A 24,454-nucleotide genomic window follows, 5' to 3' on the forward strand; every position below is an offset into this window, starting at 1 on the left:
GTTAGTGAGCAAAGAACTTTGAGAAGTGTGAAGCGCAATGACTGCTTCGACCGACGCTAAACAAAATTCGGTCAAGGGGTCGTCGATAAGAATGTTTTTTCGATGAAAGCTGATCGATCAGAGTTAATGTTTGTAGTGTGCTCGTTTCAGCCGTTTGTTTTGCTACTAGACCATACATTGACCATCCCAAGTTTGGACCAAGCTATGGGCGGCTGGAAAGACTATCACGTCTTATTACATATATTAAAGAATATGAGGCTGCTTTGTGACAAATGTGACGTCAGTAAGATCGCAGGCTTTGGTGAAATGAAAATAGACACTATACGAGCTCACTTATCTCACGCATATTGATATGCTATGAGGAAAATCGCTCTGTTTGCTTGCGGTGAGGCTCAAATACTTGGAGATTAATATTGACTTGTATACTTAAGAAAAACGACCAGTTGATTTCGGTGAAAATGTTCAATGAATTTGTTAAACATGTGGCAAATCGGGTCTAAAAATTTAACACGTCAGTGACAAGGTCAGTAGAGCTGGTCCAATGACGAATCCAGCGTTCGCAGTCCAATACATCGAAAAGAAATTGTGGTGAATGTGGAATGTACTAACACCACATAGATCGAAGCCAATCGTAAACAGTGTAACACGAAGTATTTTCGTTGATAATTTTGTTCCGCTAGTATCCTTTTTGAGGGACGTGTACGTCCATTGATGTCCCTTGATGCAGCAAACATTGCATCAATGACAGTGAAGAAGCTCTTGGACAAGTTATTGAAGGTCAGCGAGGTCGAGGTTTGCTGGATTGAACTAGACATTGGGCTCATTCGTGGAGATTGGCCAAGTTATCACGCATGGTGTCCCTCATTAGGATAATAGTCCGTGTTGGTAAACGGAACAAATGTTGTATGTTCAATGAAGTTGACGTGAATATCTACGAGGCATGTTTGTAAACGTAGAAGAACAATCCTTTTTGTCATACAGTAATTTTGCTTGTGTGCGTGTGAGATATGTGGTTATCGGCAAGGAAGCGTTTAATAAAAGCTAAGGCTTATACAGCTTTAGATACGTGTCTGGCATCAGTTGGTGGGTGTGAAATATTGTACTCAAAAAGTCGTGTCATTACGCATGATGATATCGTTACAACACCTCTCTCATCGAATGGCAAGATGGTGGTCGAGTATAACTCTGACGTAAGATAGCAAGCTCGTATCAGAAGCCACTACATATCTATAGCGACGCGCTGACGCGAGCTTCCCATGTCAGCGTTGGCATGGCCGCATTGACACTGTTCAAAAAATGATTATTTAGAAGTCGTTCCACGCGGCAGAAACCTGATGTAACAAATTTGTCCTCGGCCAGAACATGTAGACGAGCAGCTATCTGCACACTTGCTTAGTTTCTTGGCTTTTATCCGCAAACAACGCGTCAAGATTTATTCCGCGGAGACAGCGGAAAAATTCAAAAGTCGTGGTCATGATCGCCGTGCTCGTCGAACAAAAAATTTGGGACCACGGCTCTTTAAACTGTAAGTGTCTTTTAAAATTGCACACGTTCTCCCTCGATGGCTTGAGTGTCAGACTCATTTTGCTTAGGAGCAACAACTTTTGCTTGAATTAGCATTAATCTCTTACTGCAACCCCATAGAATGGTATCAAAACACCGAATTTGAAGACTTAGTAACTTGAAGCTCTTGCTGAACAGACATCCTCAAGAATAATTTGTCTTTGATCCCCCATTCCATTAAAGATGTAGCGTGATATGCAACCTTTTGGTCCGTTAAGCGCGCCGTGCGCACTCTATACTGGTGGCATGTCTAGCAAGCGAAATGCCAAAAATTGCATGATAGCACTAAAAACCCTAGACTGGAAACGGAAAGCATGCTATTGATCGGTGGAGCATAGTAAAGCAACACCCCGCAACGTCCAGTGCAGCGGTCGATGGTCTCTGGACCCCAACGGGATCGAAAAAATATAGTGTTTGTCTGTTCGGCTCGCATAGCGATAGACTGGAGCTTCGTAGGCTCCGTACGGTCCATAATCCTGGGAAGCTCGCGTTTTCTTGTACGCTTTCGTCGCGGCCGTAACATGGACGGCGGGAAGGGGCGCAAATAATCGTTTGGGCTCTTGCTCTACTAGAGTTCCCTCGGCTCGATTCCACGCGGCACCGTCGATCATCAATCCGTGCACGAGAACACCGTCGTGTGGCGGCTGCTTAATCTGCTCTAGTCGCTCATAGTCTGTAACTTCACTGTAATAAACTACATCGTCTAGCGCCCAGCGCTCACTTAAATTGGATCGCGTTGCTTCTTGAGCGACAGCTGTAAGAAATCCGCGCGGGTTTGCAAAACCCGCGAGCCAAAAGCTGGACGGTCGGCCGCGCTCGAGCCACGTACGCAATTGAGTTAATCGGTCGACAAGTCCTGTAATCCAAAAGCCTAACGTTCCAGCAAGCCACGCTTGATCATTCGCAACCCAAGATGAGGGTACTTTATTGTCAAATAAGGCTTGACTCGTCTCGCGTAGTAAGGATGTCAGCACTATTTCCCCCTTCAGTGCACGCTGGGTCTTCGTTAGAGACGTTCGCACGTAGTTCAAGACAAGGCGAAGTGTGCGAACTTCTTGGCATAAAAATACATTGAGCGGCAGCTCTAAGCCCCCACCGAGTATCTTAGAACGTAGTGCCTGAATCAGCGCTTCTTCGCTGAGAGCATCTTCACTTCCCGCAGGAAGAACGGCCAGCAGATCACGAATCCTACGCAAAATTAATTCCTCTCGTGACTCTAGCTGCGCGGTGGCGGCTGAAGTATCGGTATCTGTCGGTTGCGTGAGTGCGATCGTGCCCAAAAGAGCCGATACTTCCTTTACACGGTATGTAAGGTCAGCATTCGGGTGTAAGCCAAACACTTCTGGTGAGTCTACACTCGGGAAGCCAGCAATATATCGATGATACTCATCAATCTCAACCACAGACAAGTCAGGCCGACCATAGTTAAATAGTTGAACAGATGGAGCATTTGTGGATCCTGTGGAAAGCTTGTCTTCCGGGTTAAATGAGAACGAAGGCTCAAATAGCGTCGGACTGAGCCATGCTTCACAATAGGCCCGAAAAAGCCGTCGATCTAGCTCGTCAGTGATACGACCACCGTAATGCACCTCGGCCACCATATATTGCACGGTTGGCCACGATGGCGATGGCGATGTGTACAAATGTCGCTCTAGGAAGCTCAAGGACGCGCCAATATCACCGGCGTTGAATTCGTACGGCACACTAAAACCCAACGGACCGAATTTACGGCGCTCAACAACAATCGAGTGTAAGAAACAGACAGCAAATACTAGAGCACGCCACGATGAATTTTCGAGACGGTCCAGTCTGTCTTGATCTATTAGGACAGTAAAGCTGCGCAGTAGACCTGCACGAAGACCAGCAGGCGGTTCGTTCGTCACCTTTGTGCAGCGATGTAACAATGCGATCGGGAAGTCTGGATGCGGTTCAGATGTCAAGAAGAGGCGAAACTCGGGTGCTCGGGCTATACTTGCGGCTGAATTCAAGCTCTCGGACGAGCTAGCAGCACTACCTAAAGCTTCGCAAAGCACGTCCATCGAAGTAAGTCCCAGATGGCAGTTCTGGAGCAAAACCCAAGATCCATTAGCCATGGCAGACAGCACAGCACGAACCGCAATCTCTTCTTGTCCTTCTCCCATTGAAATAGTCGTGACAGTTTGACGTTTTCGCCGCGCAAGTTGTTCGATAGCCTCAGTCGGGTCTGCACCGGGCGAAAGCAAGTACAACACGGGTGCTTCTGCTCGCATATCCTGGTGCACGATTTCTACCGTGTCGGTAATAGGTTCGACATACCGGGGTCCTAACGCCGGCAGTCGCGACAAACTACTTCCTATTCCACCTTCAATTACTTCTATCGCTCGAATCAAGTTGATGACGGCCGGAATTGTGCGATCTTCGCGTAATGAGCGTATTAAAAGCAGTCGGTGAAAGTGCAGGTTTGCTGTTAGAACACGTGGATCGAATAACAGCCCCTCATATTCGGGTAAAGGTAAACGCTCGGGCTCATTGTCGTCAAGCCATTTGCGCCACAAACTTTCGTTGCGTTCCAGATCACTTACAAGACTACGAAAGAGCGGTTTTTCAGTAGCAAGATGTATTGCATTCAGCCACACGCTTGTCGGCATCCATGTGATCTTCTTTGGCTGCTCACTCAACACTTTTCGAGCAGCTCCAGCATTAAGAAAGAGCGTGACGTCAGCGGAAGTCACGCAGTTTGCAGCAACGAGAATCTTGAGTGCAATCATGAGAAGAAAACTGAGACGGTGACGATCATAGAGGCCACGCGTCACGTATCGGACGACTATATACGTTAGGGTCTCTATAATATTTGTCACTCGTTTGGACGCAAGAACTGATCGCTCGGCTTGGTCGATAGACTTCACGAAAAGCTGAAGAAATTGATCCAGCGACGTCTGGTACATAACATTCACTGCTGCAAACTCAACAATTCCAAAGTAAAGTATCGAGCCGCGAGCAGCCACGGGGCGATAGTATTCCCGTTTTTCATCAATCCCTTGCTTTACTTCTTCAGCTGCCAATATCTTGTCGTTCACTTCAGTCGCTTTGGCCTTTGTATTCGCCAAGACGGAAACAAGTTCGACATCGTCTAGTAGATTTGCTTTGCTTGCTGATAATCGCTCTAAAAGCAGCGCATCCAGGGCCACTAGCGCTTTGGCATTGGAGTTTAACTCGCATTGCACGCGCTCCAATTGCTCTTCTAGTGAGCGTTGCTCTTGACGAATCACTTGAGCAAGAAGCTGCTCTTCCAGACCGTTTTGTGTCACGGTAAAATCAACAACAAGTGTACGTGCCTGTAGCTCTGGTGAAAAGTGCGGATTGGCCAACCGTGTGGTCAGAAACAGCGTAAAATCGTCGTTATACTCACACACGCGGTCCATCAGCTTGACATACTTTCCCTTAGCGCGAAGGATAAAATTTTTGTCGAGCACATTGGCCAGAAGAGGATCCAAATCAGTTCCATCCAGTCCGTCAATAATCAAAGCTTTTCCTTCACCCACACAATGTTCAAGAATCTCGCGCAGCTTAAGACTATTTACCGAAACAACACCCGCAGAGGGTAGACGATCTAATTCTCGATGCAGAATCCACGCCAAAGCTTGGCCTTGTGGATCAATGAGTAGTGGGAAACGCGGTGCTCGTGCCACTAAGATGCCATTTTGGATAGACAGCGGATCGGACGGCAACCCTTGCAATTTCCAATCGCTCACCGACCCAGCATCGACCAAAAACTCGTCCAGTGCCAAGTTGCGTGTCAAAGGGATAGGAAATGGTGATGGATTCGAACTAGCAGTGCTACCAAGTGGGGTAGCTCCAAGCTCTGTTGGCAGACGTTCACGTAGTAGCAAATTGCGGTACTCTCTGTTGAATGGACCACAATAACACAAAAAAGCGGCTGCAAGCGCACAGTCACCGACCAAGTGTTGCTTTTGCTCGACAAACCGATTCGAGTCGTCCGTCCAGCGCAATTTTTCGCCACTTAAACCTTTAATCAAAGCTGTCGCTTGCTCCATTTTGCGCTTTGTGGCTTGTGCAAATGCCTCGACGCGAGCCTTTTCGGCCATTTGTTTTTCAAATTCCTGCTGCAACTGGCGAAGAACATTTTGACATTGTAGTTGTTTGTCTTCTGAGCTTTCAAGTCGTGTTTGCGCAGCTTCAAGCTTTCCCTCGGCGATCCGAAGCGCCTCAAGCTTTGGCTTGACGACCTTGGATGCGTTGTGGTACAAACTCATCGCGTTTACCCAGCAAAAAAGACCTTCAGCTGCTTTTGACGCATTCTTGGCGGCGGGACCACTAAAGCCTGTAAGTTCCATATACGGCGCCATAAACTCAAGTGTCTCGTCATTCATTTGATCTTTTTGATGTTTCGAAAAGTTGAAAATGGTCTGTAAGAAGCGCATGTCTGCGAGCATCCCGGACTTTGCAAGTTGGAACGAATCCTGGAGAAAATTGCACGAGTGTCGTTCCTTGCCAATTCCTAACGAAATTGTAACGCGCTCGACCTTGACCAGCGGAGCCATTTGTAATATTGCGACACAGTCAAAGATGAGCTTGATAATATCACCTGGTTTTGCGAGCTTTTTTAGCTCGTTTAAGTCATTTGGACGAATACTGTTTGCTGCGCGTTCGGCTTCGTCCAAAAATGGTTGAGCACGCTTTAAGTCTTCTTCTGCCGCTTCTTTTTCAGCCCGAATGGCGGCTGCATCAGAAAGGCACTGTTGCCGGATATTTTGGACAATGTCGCTCTCTCTTTTCGCTTCCAGCGATTTGACTTGAAGTATCTCAAGCATTTCATTTGACGCAGCCTCAGCAATTTCAAGCTTAGCTTCCTCGTGTTTGAGAACAACTTTCATCCGCTCGACGTCTTGTGCCCCTTGTCCAAGCTTTTGAAGGCCAAGATCCACGGCTTCTTCCAAATGTTGCACCTTGCGCAACTTGTCTGTGTACAATTCCTTGTACGTAGCAAGAAAGCTTAAAAAGGTGCGTGGAGTTTGCACAACGCTACGATGCCTGTGCTTGTAGTATTCGTCACTTACGTGTTCAACCGCTTGGTGCATTCGTCCCAGTTGGAGAATCAAAGCATCTTTTGTCACTCGCGGCGTCTCAAGTACAAACGCGTCAAGAAATCCGTGACTCACTGCCCTTAGTGCCTCTTCTGGCCAAGGTAAAAACCAATCGATCGTGCATCCAGTTACAAGATGTGGAAACTCCCGACAGCGCGCAGCAAAGCGTGAACTCACCGGAGAAAGACATAAGACAACGTGAAGATGACGTCGCAAGCGATCGTAAAAGAAGCGCGTGAGGTTTGCCAATGTGTCCGCTGCGTCTGGACATTCAGACCGCATGGCACTGCGCAGTTCACTCGCCATGGCTACAAATTCGTCGCGAGAAAATAATCCAGGTACTTCACCAGTAGCTAAGAGTACATTAATCTGGTCAAGAAACGAATCGTCCTTGATGTCCGCCTCTGTCAAGAGAAAAACGACTCCTTTTCCAGCCTGTCCAGCCGTCTGACACAAAGCACGTACATCGTCGCGAAATGCTGTGAGCGTGTATGCCTTGGTAACGGTTAATTGACATAGTTCTAGACCACTTAAGATGGCAGCCAGTCGAGCTAGCGATTGCTTTCCCGACCCTCCTACACCAACGAGCATCATATTGCTCTGGGGTAGTCCAAAAATACGCGTGATCCGGGCTAAGTGGTTTAACGCTTCCTCGAAAAGAATCAGAGATGGAAGCGCACGTCCAGGATTCTCACAATTATACTGAGCTAGAAGATGCTCCACTCGGGAACGTAGAGTTGGTAAATTAGACACGGGCTCGTAAATTCGTGGCATTTCACCCACCGGGTCGCCGAGCTCGTCGACAGGTTGGTCTTGCAAAAAGTCAACGTAGACCATAGCTTGTCGTCCATGTAGGCTAGACTGCCGACGTTGGGGTATGTGTCCATCAGAAGTGTTGGCTACTCCCTTGTCTTTGCTACCACCATTGAGTCTCGTCAAAGGTGCTGACTTTGTAAATAATCCATCCGCAACATCATTCAATTCGTCATTAAAAAGCTGTTTATCTTCAAGCGAGACGAGTCGGTCGCTGAACACGCGCTCACTCTCGTGCTGCCAAAGTCGAATAAGCACCTCTTCCGACCTTATCGCACTCTCATGTGGGGCTCGTACAAGCCCTTGAAGACTTCGGCTAAGCTCACGCAAGCTGAAGACGTAGTGAAATTTTTGCGGACTCGGAGGCAGCGTACGGCGTAGCCAGAGCCACAAATGGACAGAGGCAGTCGCGAGACGCGATATTAATTCCTGGAGTGATTTAGCTACTAGCATGTCACTTGCAGAGAATGAATCGTCGTGGTTGGAAACGAATTGCCAGTAGATGATTTGAGCAAAGATGGCTTCAGCAACTTCAGGAGAAGGTGGCGGTAGATTCAAAAGAAAGAAATGTCGCTTCAGACGTGCCGGTATGTCATTCTTATCGGCCTGTGGTAAGCCCATCGCTGCCATGAAACGAAGTTCTTCAATAATTTTGATGTCTCCACGTTTGTCTTTATCCAGAAAACAGAGTGTTCGGGACTCTACAAGCTGTCGAACAACTTCCAGCGTTGGCTGATCGCCCCACTCGTTAAGCGCTGGCATGGCAAGATCGTCGATAAAAAACGTAAGCTGTTGACCGTTCGAGGGGCCAAACGTCTTGCCACTGCGCTTTTCTAAATCACTTTCAACTGCCGCTTGAAAGGCACCTCCTAATGTCGCTCCTGAGAAGATGAGCGTTCGAGATAGGCTCACTTGATCGACATACGTTTCAAGGAATAATCGCACCAGCGTCGACTTACCAGTACCTGGATCTCCAACAACGAGGACAGGTACTTGACTCTTATGGAGGTGCTCAAGTATATACAGAGCACGTACCGTGTCTGTGGTTGGAACAACGATACACCCGACATTCACAAGGCTGGTTGATCGCGTTAACAGATTATCTGTTCGTTCAAGTGGCCACTTTTCCCATTCAAGTGTCGAAGGATGTAAGAAATAATCAAACACAGTCAGTGCTTGACCTCGTCCTTCTAGACTTGCTGAAGCTTCATGACCAACTATTCTTGTGTGAGTTGCCGGTGGAAATATGCTTTTTGCACCCTTTCCGACCAAATAAATATTAAGTTTTTGGCGATCATTCACGTCTAGAACGCCCCCAATTGCCCACGCGAGTGCAAATGCAAACAATCTTTCCAGTTCCACCTCTACATCCGAATCATCGCTAAGCTCACAGCGCTCTAAAAGAGACTGTAATAGGTTTAAGCTTGCTTGAATCAGCGCAACGCGCGGTGTATTAATAACCGGTTGGCAATTTTTCTTAAAAAAGTCAAATAGATGACCTGAACCCGACGTCTCACCACCACCGACGAAAGTTCGGATACTCCGTCCCAATGCTACGCGCTGGGCGTCTGATCGCGTACGAAGCCATCGTTGCGCTACTGGCTCCCAGTCAAGATCCGTGTCACTCACGTATACTATTCCTGCTCGTGATACGGTTGCAGGTGATGCGTTGCGCAGGTCTTCAACTTCAAAAAGAAGCTTACAATTATCAGTCATGGGTAAGCGATCACCGTTCGCCAGTGTCAGCAACTTGTTATCATCCAGTACTGTGTTCAGATTCTCGATCCACACGGCATCCACAGGTCCGTCACAGACCAACCATGACACATCTCGTCGAGTCCGGTCGTTAAACTTGGCCCAGATTGCTGCAAACACGCCGTCAACCCATTCGCCAGTGAGCCGATCGGTTTCGCCGAAAAGTTCCTCAGCACGAACAGCTTTTGGGTTCAAACGGACTTGTCGATGCGGAATGCTCGTGGCAGAACTTAGACTTGTCAGCACTGTACGCAAAATTTCCGACTTGCCAGCTCCTGCTGGTCCAACAAGCGCAATCCCATGACGGACAAGCTGTGTCTCGTACAGTTGAGTCACCTTTGCGCTCCATGCAGCGGGTGGCGGCCAGATCTGGGCTGTTTGCAACACACTTTGGATGGCTTTGCCCAACTCAGAGCTACTATCACACGTCGATGAAGGTGCCGGCTCAACACCAGGAAAAATATCGCGAAGAAGCGACAAAAAAATCGGTACATCTACCGCGACAAGTTTTGACAAGTTCATATCGCGCAATGTAGTCATAAGCAGCAATGTCTCGCTTGCTTTAAGGTTTTCACGCTTCGTCGCACCCGCTGATCGTAGCACCGACAAGATATTGCGAAGCCCAAAGTCGTAGTGGCGTTGTTTCGAGAGCTGACCTTCACACACAGCATATAAAGTCTTGAACTTGCGTGCGAGTTCAGCAAAGGCATCGTAACCAACGGCGCAAAGTCGGACCTTCATGATGATCTCACGATCAGGAACCATCATGGATACACCTCGAAAGAGTGCTTTAAGGTTTTCAGGCAGTTCCTGCCGTCCTTGATAGCCTGGATTCATCGTAATAAAGTATGCAGCATCTGAGTGAAGTCCAATAGGAAGCGGATCGCCTGGAAATGTGAACATAGGAGCTTGAACACGCTTAGCATTTGTAATAGCAAGAACTTGTTGGGCGACGACCGACAATACGGGCAGCTCGATACGATTAAATTCGTCGAAACAGCCCCAAAAGCCTCCTTGACAAAGTCCTTTCAAGATTTTTGCCATGTCAGAATACCGTTGCTGATCAGTACAATTCGTGACAATAACGTAGATACCAAGTGTACGACCAAGATCTTTGACCGTTTCGGTCTTGCCTGTCCCTGCTGGACCAGCCGGTGCACCACCTAAGTGCATACCGAGTGCTTGTGAGAGTGTGATATACGCACGGTCTGTTAATGGCGTGATGACAAGACGCTCTTTGCAGCCTAAATACTCGAAAGCATACTTAAAATCGATGTCACAAATGGAGACACAACAGGCATCTGGACCTACGGAATCGGATGCACCTTGACTGCCAAGATGCCAATAAAGACGAGCTTGTTTGAGCCATTCAAAGTCATTGGCATCAAAAAGTTTTTTTTCTTTGAAAAGGCGAGACAGTTCCAGAAAACAATCACGCTGATGAACTTGAATTGTAATTAAGGTCTCAATTTTAGTACGCACAAGCTTCGTACCAAGATCGGTAAGACACCAAGACGATAGTTCGGATAATATCAGTCCCTGTTTCTTTGCCGTTTGTGCCATTATTCCTTTCGTCTTGAGGCACTTTTGAAGTGCGTCCTGGCATTCAGCTGTCCAGCTTAACTGAATTCCAAGAAGCGCAAATTGAGCACATGTCTTACTGACAAAATCTTTCAGTGACGTTGACTGACATTCCGCAGCAGCTTGACGACATAAGGTTTTCAAAGTTCGACGCATTTCTTTTTCTAGCGCACCGAGCCACTCTTCAATATTTCCGTCAGGAAGGACAGGTTGAACAAGAGATATCGTTTCTTCGTCATTTCCTAAAAGTGATTTGATTTGAATTATTCTGCGTTTTAGTAGATGGGATGATGAAACGCGACGGCTCGCGTCTAAGGCAGACTTTTCATGGACTACGTGGCTGATACTATCGAAGATTTTTTCATAGTATTGCTGAACCGCTGCTGGGTCCGATCCTCGAGACAGTATAAGCAGCAAAAGAGGGTTAGATACAAAGTAGAACCGTGGAAATTTTTTGCGTTTTTGCTCAAGATATCCTTCTAGGGATTTTTGGCACTTTTCAAGTTCCCCATACAGGGATGGAAGCATGCTACGTATCATTTCATTTGAGCAGCACGAAACAACAAAACCCACTTCTGCGGCTTTTGTCATAACTTTGAGCCAGTCTTTATCAATTTTTGCAAACTTCTTCGCCTCATAAGGCATTTGTTTCGCAATATCACCACCTGTAAACACTGATTCCAGGGACATCCACAATGTTTGCACTTTGATCCACAGTTCAAGGACGTCGGCTGTATCGGAAAGCTGAGAAAGCTTTGACTGGACGCGATCTTTGAAAAATACAACATGCCTCATACTTAATATCGCTTGAAGTTGTAGTTGACTATCGTCTAAATCTTCAATTACCTGGCCATAAGCTTTTAAAACGGGAATATTGCGTTGTCTCCATTCACTAAACTCAAAAGTTGTACCCGCCCAGCGTTCCGTTAGATCACAAAGTTTGTGTTCAATTTGTAATTCCTTCTGTGCACTTTCACATATAAATTCGACGTCTTCTTTATACGTTAGAAGCTGTACATCAAGGACGTCCTGAAACTTAAATGAATCAGAATCGTAAGGCAGTCGCCGACTACTGCAAGATTCAATAAGTTTGTCCCAATGACGCGGTTTAATACTCTCTCTCGTCAAATCACGAACGATAGGTAAGATATCCAAAAATTCTGAAATGGCTTTACGTAAAATTCTATATGCTTCCCACTCGTACAAAGTCTTTGGCAGCTTCTTACATCGTGCATCATACCTAGCATAACACTCGCTCATTTGGTCAACATACGCACCTACTTGTACCCACGCGATTCCACGAAACTCTTCCATGGTCTTTTCAACGTCCAAGTAAAGACTATAGAGCTGATCTAGCAATACCAATTCCTTTCGGGTGCGTACGATATCAGGGTATTCTGTCGGCCGCATACCAAACAGCTCTTCGCCAGCCGAATACGCTTCAAGTTTGTGTTCCATTGTTGAAAGCAAATTCTTATAGCATTTCAAACGTTCCACAGCCTCCAAAGGATCTAGACCAGAAACCAACGGACCATTTGTTTCGTACTCGCTTCGAAATATTGCAACATCTGCCTGAAAGCTTTTAATGTCATTTATCAACTGCCTTTTAAATCCACCCTGTATTTCGGACAAATTATCCGTCACTTCTTCGGCATAATCGACAAGCTTTTGCCACGAACTGCGCAAGACATTCTTATGCTCCATCTCCTCTTTGTCCATATATCCTCCCGGCAGATAATGTTCAAGCATCGCGTACATTTCTGCAATTGGATTTATTTCCATCTCTATCGCCGATTCACGCTCCCTTATTTCTTTCAACACACTCATAACAAGTCGAAGAGCATCAAGTGATTCAACGTGTGCATCAAGCTTTGCGGTGGTTGTTCGAATATAATCAATCAAATTCAAAAGTGCTGTCCGGGCTTGATTATGTACTTTATCTGAATACTTAACCTTCCATTGACGACACTCATTACGTAATTGCAGCTTAAGATTTTTTGTGCTGAGAGATAAGACGGCAATGTTGTGAACCGGAGCTATTACCGAGATTTCAGCTTCAATTGCCATAAAGTATTTTAATTCTGTTTCGAAATCCTGAATAAGTGGATTACGCTGTATAAATTGGTTGTAGCGATATTCCATGTCTTCTTTCCAAAGCCAGTCGTACTTTTTGAACGCAGAAAGGTATTCGTGAACATGATTCTTTGTACCATGCAATGCACCAGTTAACAGAATAGCCACCTTGATGATCTCTGTGTCGCACCCAAGACGTTCAAATAGACTAATGCGTGCACTATCTGGCACAACTGTCTGTTGGCCCCATTCGTACAGACTCTTGGAGCAACGTATTACAGCAACTGCAGATCGGTTGATTGCTTTTTGGATGTCCTCGAGGGAAGGATTTAAGCGAACGGACGGGACGGATAGCTGTACGTCCACTTCAAAAAAAGGACGCTCGATGAAAAGAAAACCTGCTCCTGCTTTCGAACACACACGATTCTTGATTAAATCTAGCGAATTCTTTGTACACGTCAATAAGGAGCGATAAAAGAGATTCTGGTAGAAATTTCGAAACGCCTCGATGGCTTCAGCAGAACACATTGCATTTCTCGAACCGGTTACCGAAAGCACGGCATCAGAGGCTGACGAACCGTCTAAGTGACACTCACAGATTAATCTCAGTACATCTTCGACAGCATTTTCAATCTCGACATTCTTCGCTCCCAACTGCTTTGTGATAGTTACCACATGCTTTTCTTGCATCCGTACAAACTCGTCAAGAGCGAATGACTGATTTGTGGGTAAGTGGACAAGACATGCTTTGGATACAAGTACGAGATTTTTCTCAATACGATTTTCAATGGCATCCGAGACGCTCGAGATGAGTTTCTCCAGACGCTGCAACATCGCGTGTACTACAGCTGTGTAAGCATCAATATTCATACTTGTCCATGTAAGAGTGACAAGTCCAGGCGTAAGTTTTTGCTCTAAATCTTCCAAATGAGGACGCAACAATGCGGCTGTGATTGGGATGATTTTGGCGACCACACGGTCATATTGATGAAGTGCATAGTTTAAATCATTATAGTTAGCCTTAAATTTATCTTCTTGTAACATGACCATACGTGCATTTTCAGGCACTTCGATTCCAATTCGATCGAGACAACGAGCCTCACGAATCAGCTGCAGGATTCCTTTATCGAAATTCACATAATAGCGACCTGTGTTGGAATCTCGAATGATCAGTGTCGCATGCAAAGCTGCCCGTGCGTTTTCTACTGACCGACACCATGCTTCGTACCATAAATACTCGAATGCTACAAGCGTTCGTGCCACTTTATTGTAAGTTTTGATGATTTTCTTACTATCTTTTGTCGACAAAACGTTTGGGTTACTCTCAAACTTACGCATTGGCTCTTCAATTCGACGTAGTAAATGACGCGACCATTGAATGTTCCCAGCTACAGGAGGTAAGTTACGTGCAACAGGGGGATCATGTCGATGACGTTCGTATAACTCTTGAACGTGCGACAAATCAAGTCCATACTTATAAAAAATAACGATAAATTTCGAATCCAGGTCGCTGCGCAGTGACTCGCGCTGTAATATATGCTGAAGTTTTTTCAGTAGCTGCAGCGATTGCTCAATACTTGAGATAGAGTCGAAGCGTACATTAATTAAATGTTGCAATGATGCTTCTAAATCAGCAAGTTGTATATTCAGATCGACATAATCACGGTCAAATTTGTTATTTTGATAATCAAGTAAGTCATGCTTGTGAGCGCGAAATGTTTGTACGATCGTGTCGAAGGATGCCAATAGCGTATCCATCCCTTCCAGCAAATATGAATGCTGCGCTAGAGTACGAAACTGATGTATGGTACTGAAAATGTCGCTGAGCTTGACAAGTCGTCGACAAAAGAGGTCAAACTTGCCAAAAATTTGTGTCTCACCAAAATCAAATTGTTTGCCTTTCGGCACTGTCAGGAGCTTCTCTTTTGTAAAACGATATTGCTCTTGGTAAGCCTCATTGAGCTTTAAACACTGCTCCAATCCCAGAAGCAGCACTTCAGAATCTTTGTCCCAAATAGCCTCCGAAGGTTCCGCTCCAACCAGATGCTTTTTGCACAATATGATCATCTGATTCGTGAATGTCGTAAACAACTTTGTCATGCGCTCTGTCGTATTGTAATATCGTGCAATCGTATGAATCATCTTGACAGAATTCAAAAGAGCAGGCAGTGCGTCCACTACGGACGATGGAGTCCCTGTGTATAAGGGTTCAATAAAGCGTTCTAACGTCGCAAGGTATTTGACATTGTCTTTAGCTTCATTCAATGCCTCGGTGATGATTGCATCAATTTGCTTCCATTGGCGCAATAATTGTGTAACTTTCAACTTATCTGCTTCTCCTTCTTGTAATTTGCAAAAGACATGAAGGACCCCAGTGACCATTTTGCATTCTTTAGTTTTCAGTTGCTCTGTAATGCCCACGAGTCGTTGTAGTCGTCGATTCCAGTATTCTAGCTCCGTCGCAGGGCCCGCCTCGTGTGATTCCCAGACTTCTTGATCATTACCTTCCAGATACGCTTCGGTCTGCTTACACCAATCCTTAACGAGCTCTACAAAGTGCTGCACAGCATTGCCATCCGACGATAATTTTGATAAACTCCTGGAGTTCGTGGTGTCGTATCTCTTGTCTGGTTTCCGCAATTCTAGTCCGGTATTCATTGCCTGAAGATTTTCTTGTACATTAACCACAAATGCTTTCAAATCTTGCACAAAGTCATTGCGAATACCAATTTCTACCTTGCCCCAAAAATTCGCGTCTTGGGAAGTCAAAAGTGGCTGAAATAATTGTGATAGATGCGTCTCAATTGACACGAGTACGGATGAATCTAAGACACCAAATGTGAGCAGATGGTCGTTAGCTATCGCTGGGTCTATTGGCAGCCACGAATTTGAGTCACACGATGTGTTTTCATGTTGAGTTTCTGGATTCGTCTTGTCTTGAATGTTATATTCGCAATTTTCCGTGGTTTCTGGTACTACTTTGGCAAAAAATACGACACGTCCTTGCAGCATTTCGTCCAGTCCATCGGTTATGAAAAGATCTTTTCGCCGTGATTCTGGGGTTGATGAAGTATCGTCGTCAGTCACGCCTTTGAATTGGTAATAAAAGAATATTTTCGTGGGACCGTCACCACGGAAAAACCGAGTGAGCTGCTCCATGATGCAGTTACCACGCAAGAGATCTTCTACTTGACTTTCATCCTTAAAACCAAAACCGAGCTGCAAACGCTGGATCATCCAGCGGTGCCGTGCCTGGAACGCCATGTAGACTGCTAGACAGACTTTCAAAGGTCGCGTGCTTTATACTCAATAAAAGGTCGAGACTAATACGTCTATTTTTCAGAGTTGGAGCTGTATACGTACCAACTTTTGCTGCACGATTCCATACAACATATTTAACTTCACAAGATGCTGAACAGATTTAACGTGGTGCCAAACTCCATTTGCCAAACTTCATTCTTGTCCAAAAAAGAATGCGATTCATACAAAAGCTTTCAACGCGTAGTTTTTTCTTTTAGCGCTGTGCAGAATGTGTAAAGGCTCTTGCTGGATATGCAGTTGAAATTTTTTATAGTCTGTCCTAAGTAACAAGCGAAATATCATTCGTGGTGTGTTCGTGGTGTTTTCAATGTTAAAAGAAGCTCGAATTGGAGCACAGTGTGCGTAAAATCAGCACGTAATCAAATCCGTAAGCTGGATCAAGTTTATAAAGCGTGATGCCTTTTCAGCGTAGGCGAAGCGCCACCGAGACGTAAGGACTATGTGACTTCAAGAACGATAAAATGTGGTGTCAATTGGCATTTCGCTACACATGAATGACACGCGTCGTTTTATGATTTTCCTGACACTCGCCAATACCAAGCTTTGCCAGCCATTTTAACAACTGGAATAACTTCATAAATAGTAGAAAAGAGTCAACGGTGATCAGAACTAGCTGCAATTTCAAGATCTATACTGTGTCGGAGTATAAAGCATTCATTTTGAGTATCACTCAAGTAATATCGTTTGAATTAGCGGTTCATTCATAAATCTACTAAATAATTTTTCGTCGCATTCAAGGAGGTAAAGTACTTACTAAAATTTGATTAATTTATCACCTTTTGATCTTTGTGTCCAAACAAAGCTGTTCACTCTGATCAGAAGACATTATGTTGGACTCGTTACATGATTTTTAAGAATACATTGCTCCAAGAACTACATTTGTCACATTCCCAAATTCGGACACACTTTCACGAAATATTCTGTGTTGATCCAGAAAGATTGTCGTGAATATGTTGCTTGCCAAGTAGATTTGAATCCGTAAATATATCAGCGATTGCATATTGATACTTTATATCAACCGAGGTATTCCGTTGTCAATTCCTACGTTTTCTGGTTTGTAAGATTTTTTCTTGCTATTCAAAGGTACAAAAGGTCAATCGAGATATTAATACAATCAGCGGCATTCAAGCGATGCAATCGTTGCGATGCTGTTGAAGAGATAAATATATGTTCACTTGAAGCATGGAACTTGATGTATTTTTATCTGAAGGATGCAGCTAGATAAGTATTTACTCAAGGATGCAATAGATATATTTTTACTCAGTGCTTGCTTACATAAATAGGAAGCAAATTGGCTGCTCATGTAGTTGACCAAGTTCTCACAACCTCCTTCATTTTTCAAGGTGCATCGTCAGCCAAACTCATCTTGATAACTTCAACCTTCAAACTCGAGCATTCTTTCAAGAATGGTTTACTCGTACAGTTCCACCCGAGCTTACGTCAAGATGTTTGCTCTATGTGGCCTCAGCTTGGCTACACTGTCTTTGTCAACCGCACAGACGTCGACTTCGACTGTGGCATGCGAAGTCTCGGAGGGTGACAAGAGCTTTGGTGTTCGAGTCGTTGATGATGTTGGCTGCTTGAATGGTGGTCTTGGTTGTTACAACGACCACTGTCGCTATTGCAAGCTCATCGACACACCTAAGTCAACGCAGTTTGAAAGTTGTTCTTCGTTCGGAGCTAGTTTTACAACCATGGCTACGTTGACTGCCCCTACTGGTCCTTGCGAAATTTCAGTAGGCGATGCTGCCGTCGGAATTGCGGCAGTCTCCGACACAGATTGTCTTTATGGAGGCCTCGGTTGCTTTAAAGATCATTGTCGATTTTGCAAGCTAAATGAGACAGCAGAGTCCACTGCCTTCATCGACTGTAACAAGATGAATACGACCACCATTGTAACCGACGGTACGCCGACTACTCCAATACCAGCCTTCACCGGCACGAATGTACCGAGTAATGGATCAGTCTGCTCAATTAAGGTGTCTGAAGGCGATGCCGCCGTCGGAATCAAAATTGTCACGGACAATACGTGCGCGGGTGGTGGCATTGGCTGCATTGACGAAGTTTGTCGCTATTGCAGATTAACGACAACAGTTCAGTCGGCTACATTTATCGATTGTCATACTGTCGCCAATTTTGTGGTCGGAGACGACAAGCCTGCAGAACCTTCGACTGAAGTACCGACAGAAATTCCCACTGAGGCCCCGCTTGTCACTGGCACATGTCAGCAGGTCGCTGCTGAGGGAGATATTAAGGCTGGCATCATTATCGTTCCGGATGACTCGTGTGCTACAGGTGGTATTGGATGCATTAGCGATGTTTGCCGCTATTGCAGACTCGTGTACACTCAACAGTCGGCCGCTTTCAATGACTGTCGCACAGTTCTTAGCCCAAATACTTTCATACCGTTGACCGGAACAGCGCCTCCTTCATCCGGTACCTCCATTGACATCGACGGGTCTACGCAAACACCTACAAGCTCAGTGACCGAAGCTCCAATCACCCATCCAGCGTGTACTCAAGTTATTTCCTCGGGTGATGCATCAGTCGGAATCAACATAGTTTCAGACGCTAGCTGTGTCAATGGCGGTTTAGGCTGTATCGACGCAGTTTGCCGCTTCTGCCAAGTATTTAAAACGACTCAGTCGTCGACCTTTCCGGATTGTACATCCATCGATGGTTACTCTGCTGGCGTTGACACTACCACCAACGTTTCGAAACCGAATAGTGATTCAATTGATACAGATACTGAAGCACCTACTGAATCCCCTGTCGTCAATGATACTCCCTCGTCAGTTGGAGCAATCTGTACTCAGATCCAATCGGATGGCGATGCTGCCGTTGGCATCAATATTTATACTGATACTTCGTGCGCTAATGGTGGCGTAGGCTGTATTGATGACATCTGTCGGTTCTGCAAGGTCACGTCTACAGAGCAATCGGCCTCTTTTGTCGACTGCCCCAGTGTAGACGCTTAGTTACTCTTAAAGGCTGATCTCTAACAGAACTAGCAGCATAAATACAAGATAATAATTTCCTTTTTCAATCGTCGAAGCGTTATATAATAACAAAAGAAGAGAAGAACAAATTGAAAATGAGACTACACTAGTGATGATGAAGTTATAGAATTATGGAACGACTCTATTGCTTCGTCAAAAGTTACCGCGGAAGCATTCCTTGAAATTTGCAGTCCTTGCCTCACCATGACTGCAAATTCAACGTTGATGTCTTCAACAATGCTACAAAAGCATGCGGTGACGATTGATTTCGCATTTACGTTCACTAATCAACCCTGAAGTTTCTCCTGCCTTCTACCATACTCTTCACAGGAATTTTGTCTTCTTTCGCTGCTTGGTAATCTTTCCAACAAATATTCGATGTCATGAAAACTATTCGTGTCACAGCAATCGTGACATCACTTTGTGTCGAAGCAGCAAGATACAGGCGTTGAATAATGAGCTACGGCCCTTCGCTTAATGCAATATGTTCTGCTGCACATGAATCAAAAAGATCACATTCTGAATATGTTTTGTTCTATAACCTAAATTCTGTAAGCAATGGACACTGCTCGAAGCATTCATGTACATACTCAGAAAAACTTATGCGCACAGCTTGAAGTCGAAAAATTGAGTTAGTGTCCAGCGAATGCAATTTTATACAAGCACCTTAATTTTTTGCGTATATGTTCAAGGTGTTGCCTGCGATGGCATGCAGCAATTGCTTTGTCTTTCAACACGTTCTGTCTGCGAGCCTTGCGAGACCTTCGTCAATGGCATCCGTTTTAACGGCCACCTTCATAATTGAGGTTCAGAGGAATCGTGACATAGCCTTGCTGCGACAGTTCTAATGTATCCAAAGAAATTGATATCATTTTTTTCTTTGCACGGCTTTTGTTCGGAGCAGTCTTGTCAACCTCTAATTCTCTTTGGGTCGAAGCAGCAACCTCGGCGATACGCCACCCACCTTCTAGGTGTCTACATTTTATTACGGAATTCCAACAAGCTGACGGCGATGACATTTATCTGAAATGACGAGTATCACAGCGTAAGCTTGCTGACCAATGACATAGATGAGATCTGCACGATGGAAAGCACCAATTCCTTGATATCATATTTTGTAAGACATTTTTCGAAGATCATATTTGTAGCTGCTGACCTCTTTTGTGACCTCCTGAGTGGATGCCTCGAGGCAACCTGGCACATTGCCTCGATATTCAAAGAGCTCGAAGGTGCTGGAGCGGTGTGCACGAAAAGGCCTAAAAAAGCTTGAAAATAAAAAGGTTTCGGAATGAGACCATCTCTGTTCCACGTAATTCTTAAAATCTTACGTTTAATACCACTTGGTGTTGTTGAGCTTAAAAGTTTTCACTATTTATGAGACAACATTTTGGGTAGCATTTTGTACTTTCTCGATAAGCGATGAATGGCTTTTGGTCCAGCATGCAACTGTTGTAGCGATTGGATCAATTACTTTCCTCAAGATAAGAAGGCGCTCAGAAAGTAAATTATCAGACGGCAAATGAAACCATGATGACTTTATCAGTAATTTATTGATGTTTCGCTGGCTTGCAATGGCACGACGTGAGGACTTTGATGGACAATATTTAAAACATTTTTTTTCACTTCGCACACAAAGTTTTATTACACCCCCGAAATTTTAAGAGTACCACAAAAAAAGATCGAAAACATGAATTTATACTCGAAATTCAAAAAAGGGCTTTTACAAAGCCCTTTAGCTTCCGGAATCAATGCCGCTTAACCATTACGAACGAAGCTGAAGCATGCGATATGCATAGACGCAGTCTTGCTAAAGCGCAAGTTGTGCTTATGCAGTTCTGTCAAAAGGACCTTGTATTGACTCCAATGAATAAAGAAAAGCGAATAAGCTCGGCACAAATTACTGTGTCAAAATTTTTATGATTTCTTAAAATTAGGCATGACGTAGACACGATTTTCTGATCTTGTCAGTCTTGAAAAAGTTTCCATTGGTCTTTAACAGGAAACAGAGCGACTGTATACTATTTTTCGGCTTCAAAATTTTGTGGTAAGAAAAATATTTTTCACGAAAGAATTTTTTTGCGATGAGGTACGCATTTTCGATTAGCTTAAGCTTTAAAAAAAAATTAAATTGTTTGTGGTACATACAAATTGCTTGTTGATATCCCCATAACTGATTTAAAAAATCGCTATTTCCATAAACTTTTCATGTTGATGTCGAAGGATACACATAACCTCTTTGACAGTGTCTAGGTGGATTCCAGTGTTGATGGTGATAGCCTATAGCTGTGTGCGACGCGACGTTGATCAACATTCGCTACAGCAAACTTTTTTTCAAATCATTGAAACGAAAATTTAGCATTTACCGGTACTGTTGTTTTATGGGTGCTAGAAAACTGCAGTATACTGTGTGATAGTACAGTTTCAAAGTGAGGTAAAGGCTTTACGGTACACAACTTGCTGGTCTTGCTCCTGCATGTACCAAACCCGTACCGACTGGATCAGTAAGCGTTGGCTAACCCCCCGCCCCTGCAGTTTACAAGGGGCTTCCGTAAAAATACCCGATTGCCGGGAGCTAACTAAAGCCCTCCACCGACGCACCGCAATCTTCACGTCTGATCCTCTCTATTCATATTCCCATCTCGTACTTCTCAATGCCAAATTGCGCGTAAGCGTGACCTGCCATGTGCGTATATGCCCTCAAGGCGTACTACATGCGTGTTTTTTTTCGCCTTTTTTGTAATTGGGTGTATTTAAATGCTAATGAAGAGCTGAATACGCTACTAGACCAAGATAATCCTATTGTTCTACACGTATCGACTGGGTGCGGTTCATTTGAGATTTTTCCTTAGAAAGAGTGAAGTTAAGTGACGAACACTTCATTATTTTGAATATCCATAGGTCAAGTTTTTAAACGCGCATGGAGTCCAAGGCCACTGATGGCTCGCGAACGTCCGTGTCTAAGTTAAAGGAGGGTTCGTGGTGGCGCTGGAGTCATGGCAAGAGCGGCTTAACGGCGTCCAGTAGTCATTTTGATTCGGTTGACGAATCAAATACGATCCTGTATAGCAGCAGTTATAGTAAGCCAGCAGCCTCAGTGTCCCCATCGAGCGGACCGCGCCGACAAAAGCGCACCACTCGCACGCCTAAAGACGACAATGTCAAGTCTCAATCTTCCATAGCGTGGTCGACGTCTCTTGACCCATGGAGCACTTCATCTTCTCACTTCTTTTCCGCTACCTCGTCCGTTCGAAGCTCTCGAGCGTCCATTGGATCTTCGAAAAAGAAAGCAACGACATCGTCGCTTTTTAGTCGTGGATCCCGAGATACAATCAGCAAGAAAAAAGCATTGGAAGTTTCTTCTTCATCGCCCTCATCGTCAACTTTTACGTTTTGGACTCGAGAAGACAAACGTGCGGCTTTAAATGAGACTTTTGGCACAATGGGAAAGAATAAACGATCAGGGAATCGAAAAGACCGACGCAATGCAAAGAGTGCGTCCTCTATGATTTCTAGCTCGCGAGCTACGCGTGTAATTGCTACAAGAACTCCTCATATATTGCCGCATGTGAATGAAGATACGGAAATGAGAGCGCCCGATGCAAATTTGAGCGTGTTTGCCATTTCAGCGCCACAGTCAAAGCCAAAGCGAAGCTCTAGTCCGAAAATTAAATATTTAAGGACTGATCCTTCCATGGTGAAAGGACCAATGCTCGACTTTGAAGAGGATTTTCCAAAGTCCATGAAATTAACTTTTCCACCATCGTCACCTTCAGCTGCGTCGACGGCGTCGACAACATCCTCTTTTAATTCGTTGTCGTTTCCGACTGTGGATCCGCTTGTGAATTGTGCCCGAGCTATGTTTCAAGATTGCATTCGAAATCGTCAGTTAGGACCAGGCAATGCTCGAAAGCGCTTTATTGACGATGAAGACACAATGGAAAGCAAATCGTACGGATGGCATTGCGATGCTATTTCCAAGCGCAAAGATCACGAAAGTATGAGTCCTAGGTCAAGGTAAGATCGAGCTTATCTGAAGCATTCATGCGTTTTTTAGCTGAAAATATGTTTGCGGGGACATTGTTGCAGTAGTAGCAGCGATGATGAGCTTAGTCAATTGTCCTCGATGAATCATTCATTCAGGTGCGTTTATAACCGAGTTCTTGAATGTTATAGCTATTTACGCTTCCTTGCGGTATCTGAAATTTAGTGCCGAGAAACCAGATCGGGACTGCAATAGTAAATTGGCCAAAGAAGAAATGTACCGTCAGATTTTAGTTGGTGATTACGATCTCAGCAGCAGCAGTCCAGAATTTCAATGCTTGAGTCCTATGGTCGAAGAAAAGTGCGTACAGCTGATGGCATGCCTTGACCAGGGTTACTGACTTTTATGCTTTCGCAATATAGAGGCCTGCCCATTGAGGTTCGATATCAGCTCCCGTTGGCTCTTGGCACAGCCAATGAGACCAGCAAAGAGTGCACAATATGTCAGCTTCGTTATGGAATCGGCGATCATATCGTAACGCTCCCTTGTCAACACTTTTTCCAGTACGTCCACGCGACATTTTAGTGCCCATTTCTGCTGTACTTTACTGAGATCTTTTGTTGTATTATTTAGTGCCTGCTGTGTGGATAAGTGGCTGTGGAATCACACATCGTGTCCACTATGCCGGACAGAAGTCATTCTTGATCAAGAGACGGAGCCTCATTGCACGAAGCATAATTTTACTGAATGCTCTCCGGTTGACCAAGAGCGTATTCGACGCCAATTGCGTTCATCCTCCCAGCACGCAGGCTTTCGTCCCGTCGTTCCAGGTATAAATAAAGCAATGTGTTTCCTCTTTTCTGATTGTAATAATTAGTATGATTTTTGGCTCTAGTTGAAATTGACCAGCTTGATCTGGAAGTGTCTTCCATGACACTTGATGAAGATTTAGACGTTGAAGACGAACCCAGCTATCTCATCTGGTAGGTCTAAGAAATATTTTCACGAATGTTGCTTCATATTTCTTATGCCTTCCCATATCTCACAGTCCCACGCCGCTTCTCGCTACAAACGCTTTGGATGACCACCAATTTGGCAATTGAATAGCTCTGCATTTCGAATGCGATCGCTAAGGCGGATATGCTTCGCACACGAAGTTCTGAACTTCATGGCTCGTGACTTCATACCACATTCTTGTTCTCGAGATCTGCGTATTGGTGCTGTAATTGCTTCTACACGCTGTGCTTTCAGCTAGCAGTCATGCTTGATAAGTCAACCATTTC

The 24,454-nt window shown here is 44.8% G+C and overlaps 4 protein-coding genes across 4 annotated transcripts; 2 read left to right on the top strand and 2 right to left on the bottom strand.

The window, feature by feature from the left end:
* Positions 1 to 1,880: 1,880 nt before the first annotated feature.
* Positions 1,881 to 16,133, bottom strand: PHALS_04083 (dynein heavy outer arm; the record flags this gene model as incomplete). Its single annotated transcript, XM_024722084.1, has 2 exons — positions 1,881 to 11,527; positions 11,594 to 16,133. The coding sequence occupies 2 exons, from the start codon at positions 16,131 to 16,133 to the stop codon at positions 1,881 to 1,883; spliced, it is 14,187 nt and encodes a 4,728-aa protein (XP_024573196.1).
* A 1,502-nt stretch (positions 16,134 to 17,635) lies between these two features.
* PHALS_04084 (uncharacterized protein) lies at positions 17,636 to 19,168 on the top strand (the record flags this gene model as incomplete). The annotated part of the gene is made up of 1 exon (XM_024722085.1): positions 17,636 to 19,168. The coding sequence occupies one exon, from the start codon at positions 17,636 to 17,638 to the stop codon at positions 19,166 to 19,168; it is 1,533 nt and encodes a 510-aa protein (XP_024573197.1).
* A 696-nt stretch (positions 19,169 to 19,864) lies between these two features.
* On the bottom strand, positions 19,865 to 20,435 carry PHALS_14984 (uncharacterized protein). The gene has a single exon (XM_024722086.2). It carries the CDS (start codon positions 20,206 to 20,208, stop codon positions 19,972 to 19,974), a length of 237 nt encoding a protein of 78 aa, XP_024573198.1. The 5' UTR covers positions 20,209 to 20,435; the 3' UTR covers positions 19,865 to 19,971.
* A 2,193-nt stretch (positions 20,436 to 22,628) lies between these two features.
* Positions 22,629 to 24,274, top strand: PHALS_04085 (hypothetical protein PPTG_12742; the record flags this gene model as incomplete). The annotated part of the gene is made up of 8 exons (XM_024722087.1): positions 22,629 to 22,680; positions 22,765 to 23,203; positions 23,276 to 23,329; positions 23,397 to 23,531; positions 23,594 to 23,734; positions 23,805 to 24,001; positions 24,067 to 24,154; positions 24,220 to 24,274. The coding sequence occupies 8 exons, from the start codon at positions 22,629 to 22,631 to the stop codon at positions 24,272 to 24,274; spliced, it is 1,161 nt and encodes a 386-aa protein (XP_024573199.1).
* Positions 24,275 to 24,454: the final 180 nt, after the last annotated feature.

The sequence above is a fragment of the Plasmopara halstedii genome, assembly GCF_900000015.1.
Source record: "Plasmopara halstedii genome assembly, contig: Scaffold_253, whole genome shotgun sequence".
NCBI lineage: Eukaryota > Oomycota > Peronosporomycetes > Peronosporales > Peronosporaceae > Plasmopara > Plasmopara halstedii.

Excerpts from the sequence above, each read along its gene's own strand:
- PHALS_14984 (XM_024722086.2), bottom strand. The coding sequence starts at position 20,208 with ATGTCATCGCCGTCAGCTTGTTGGAATTCCGTAATAAAATGTAGACAC.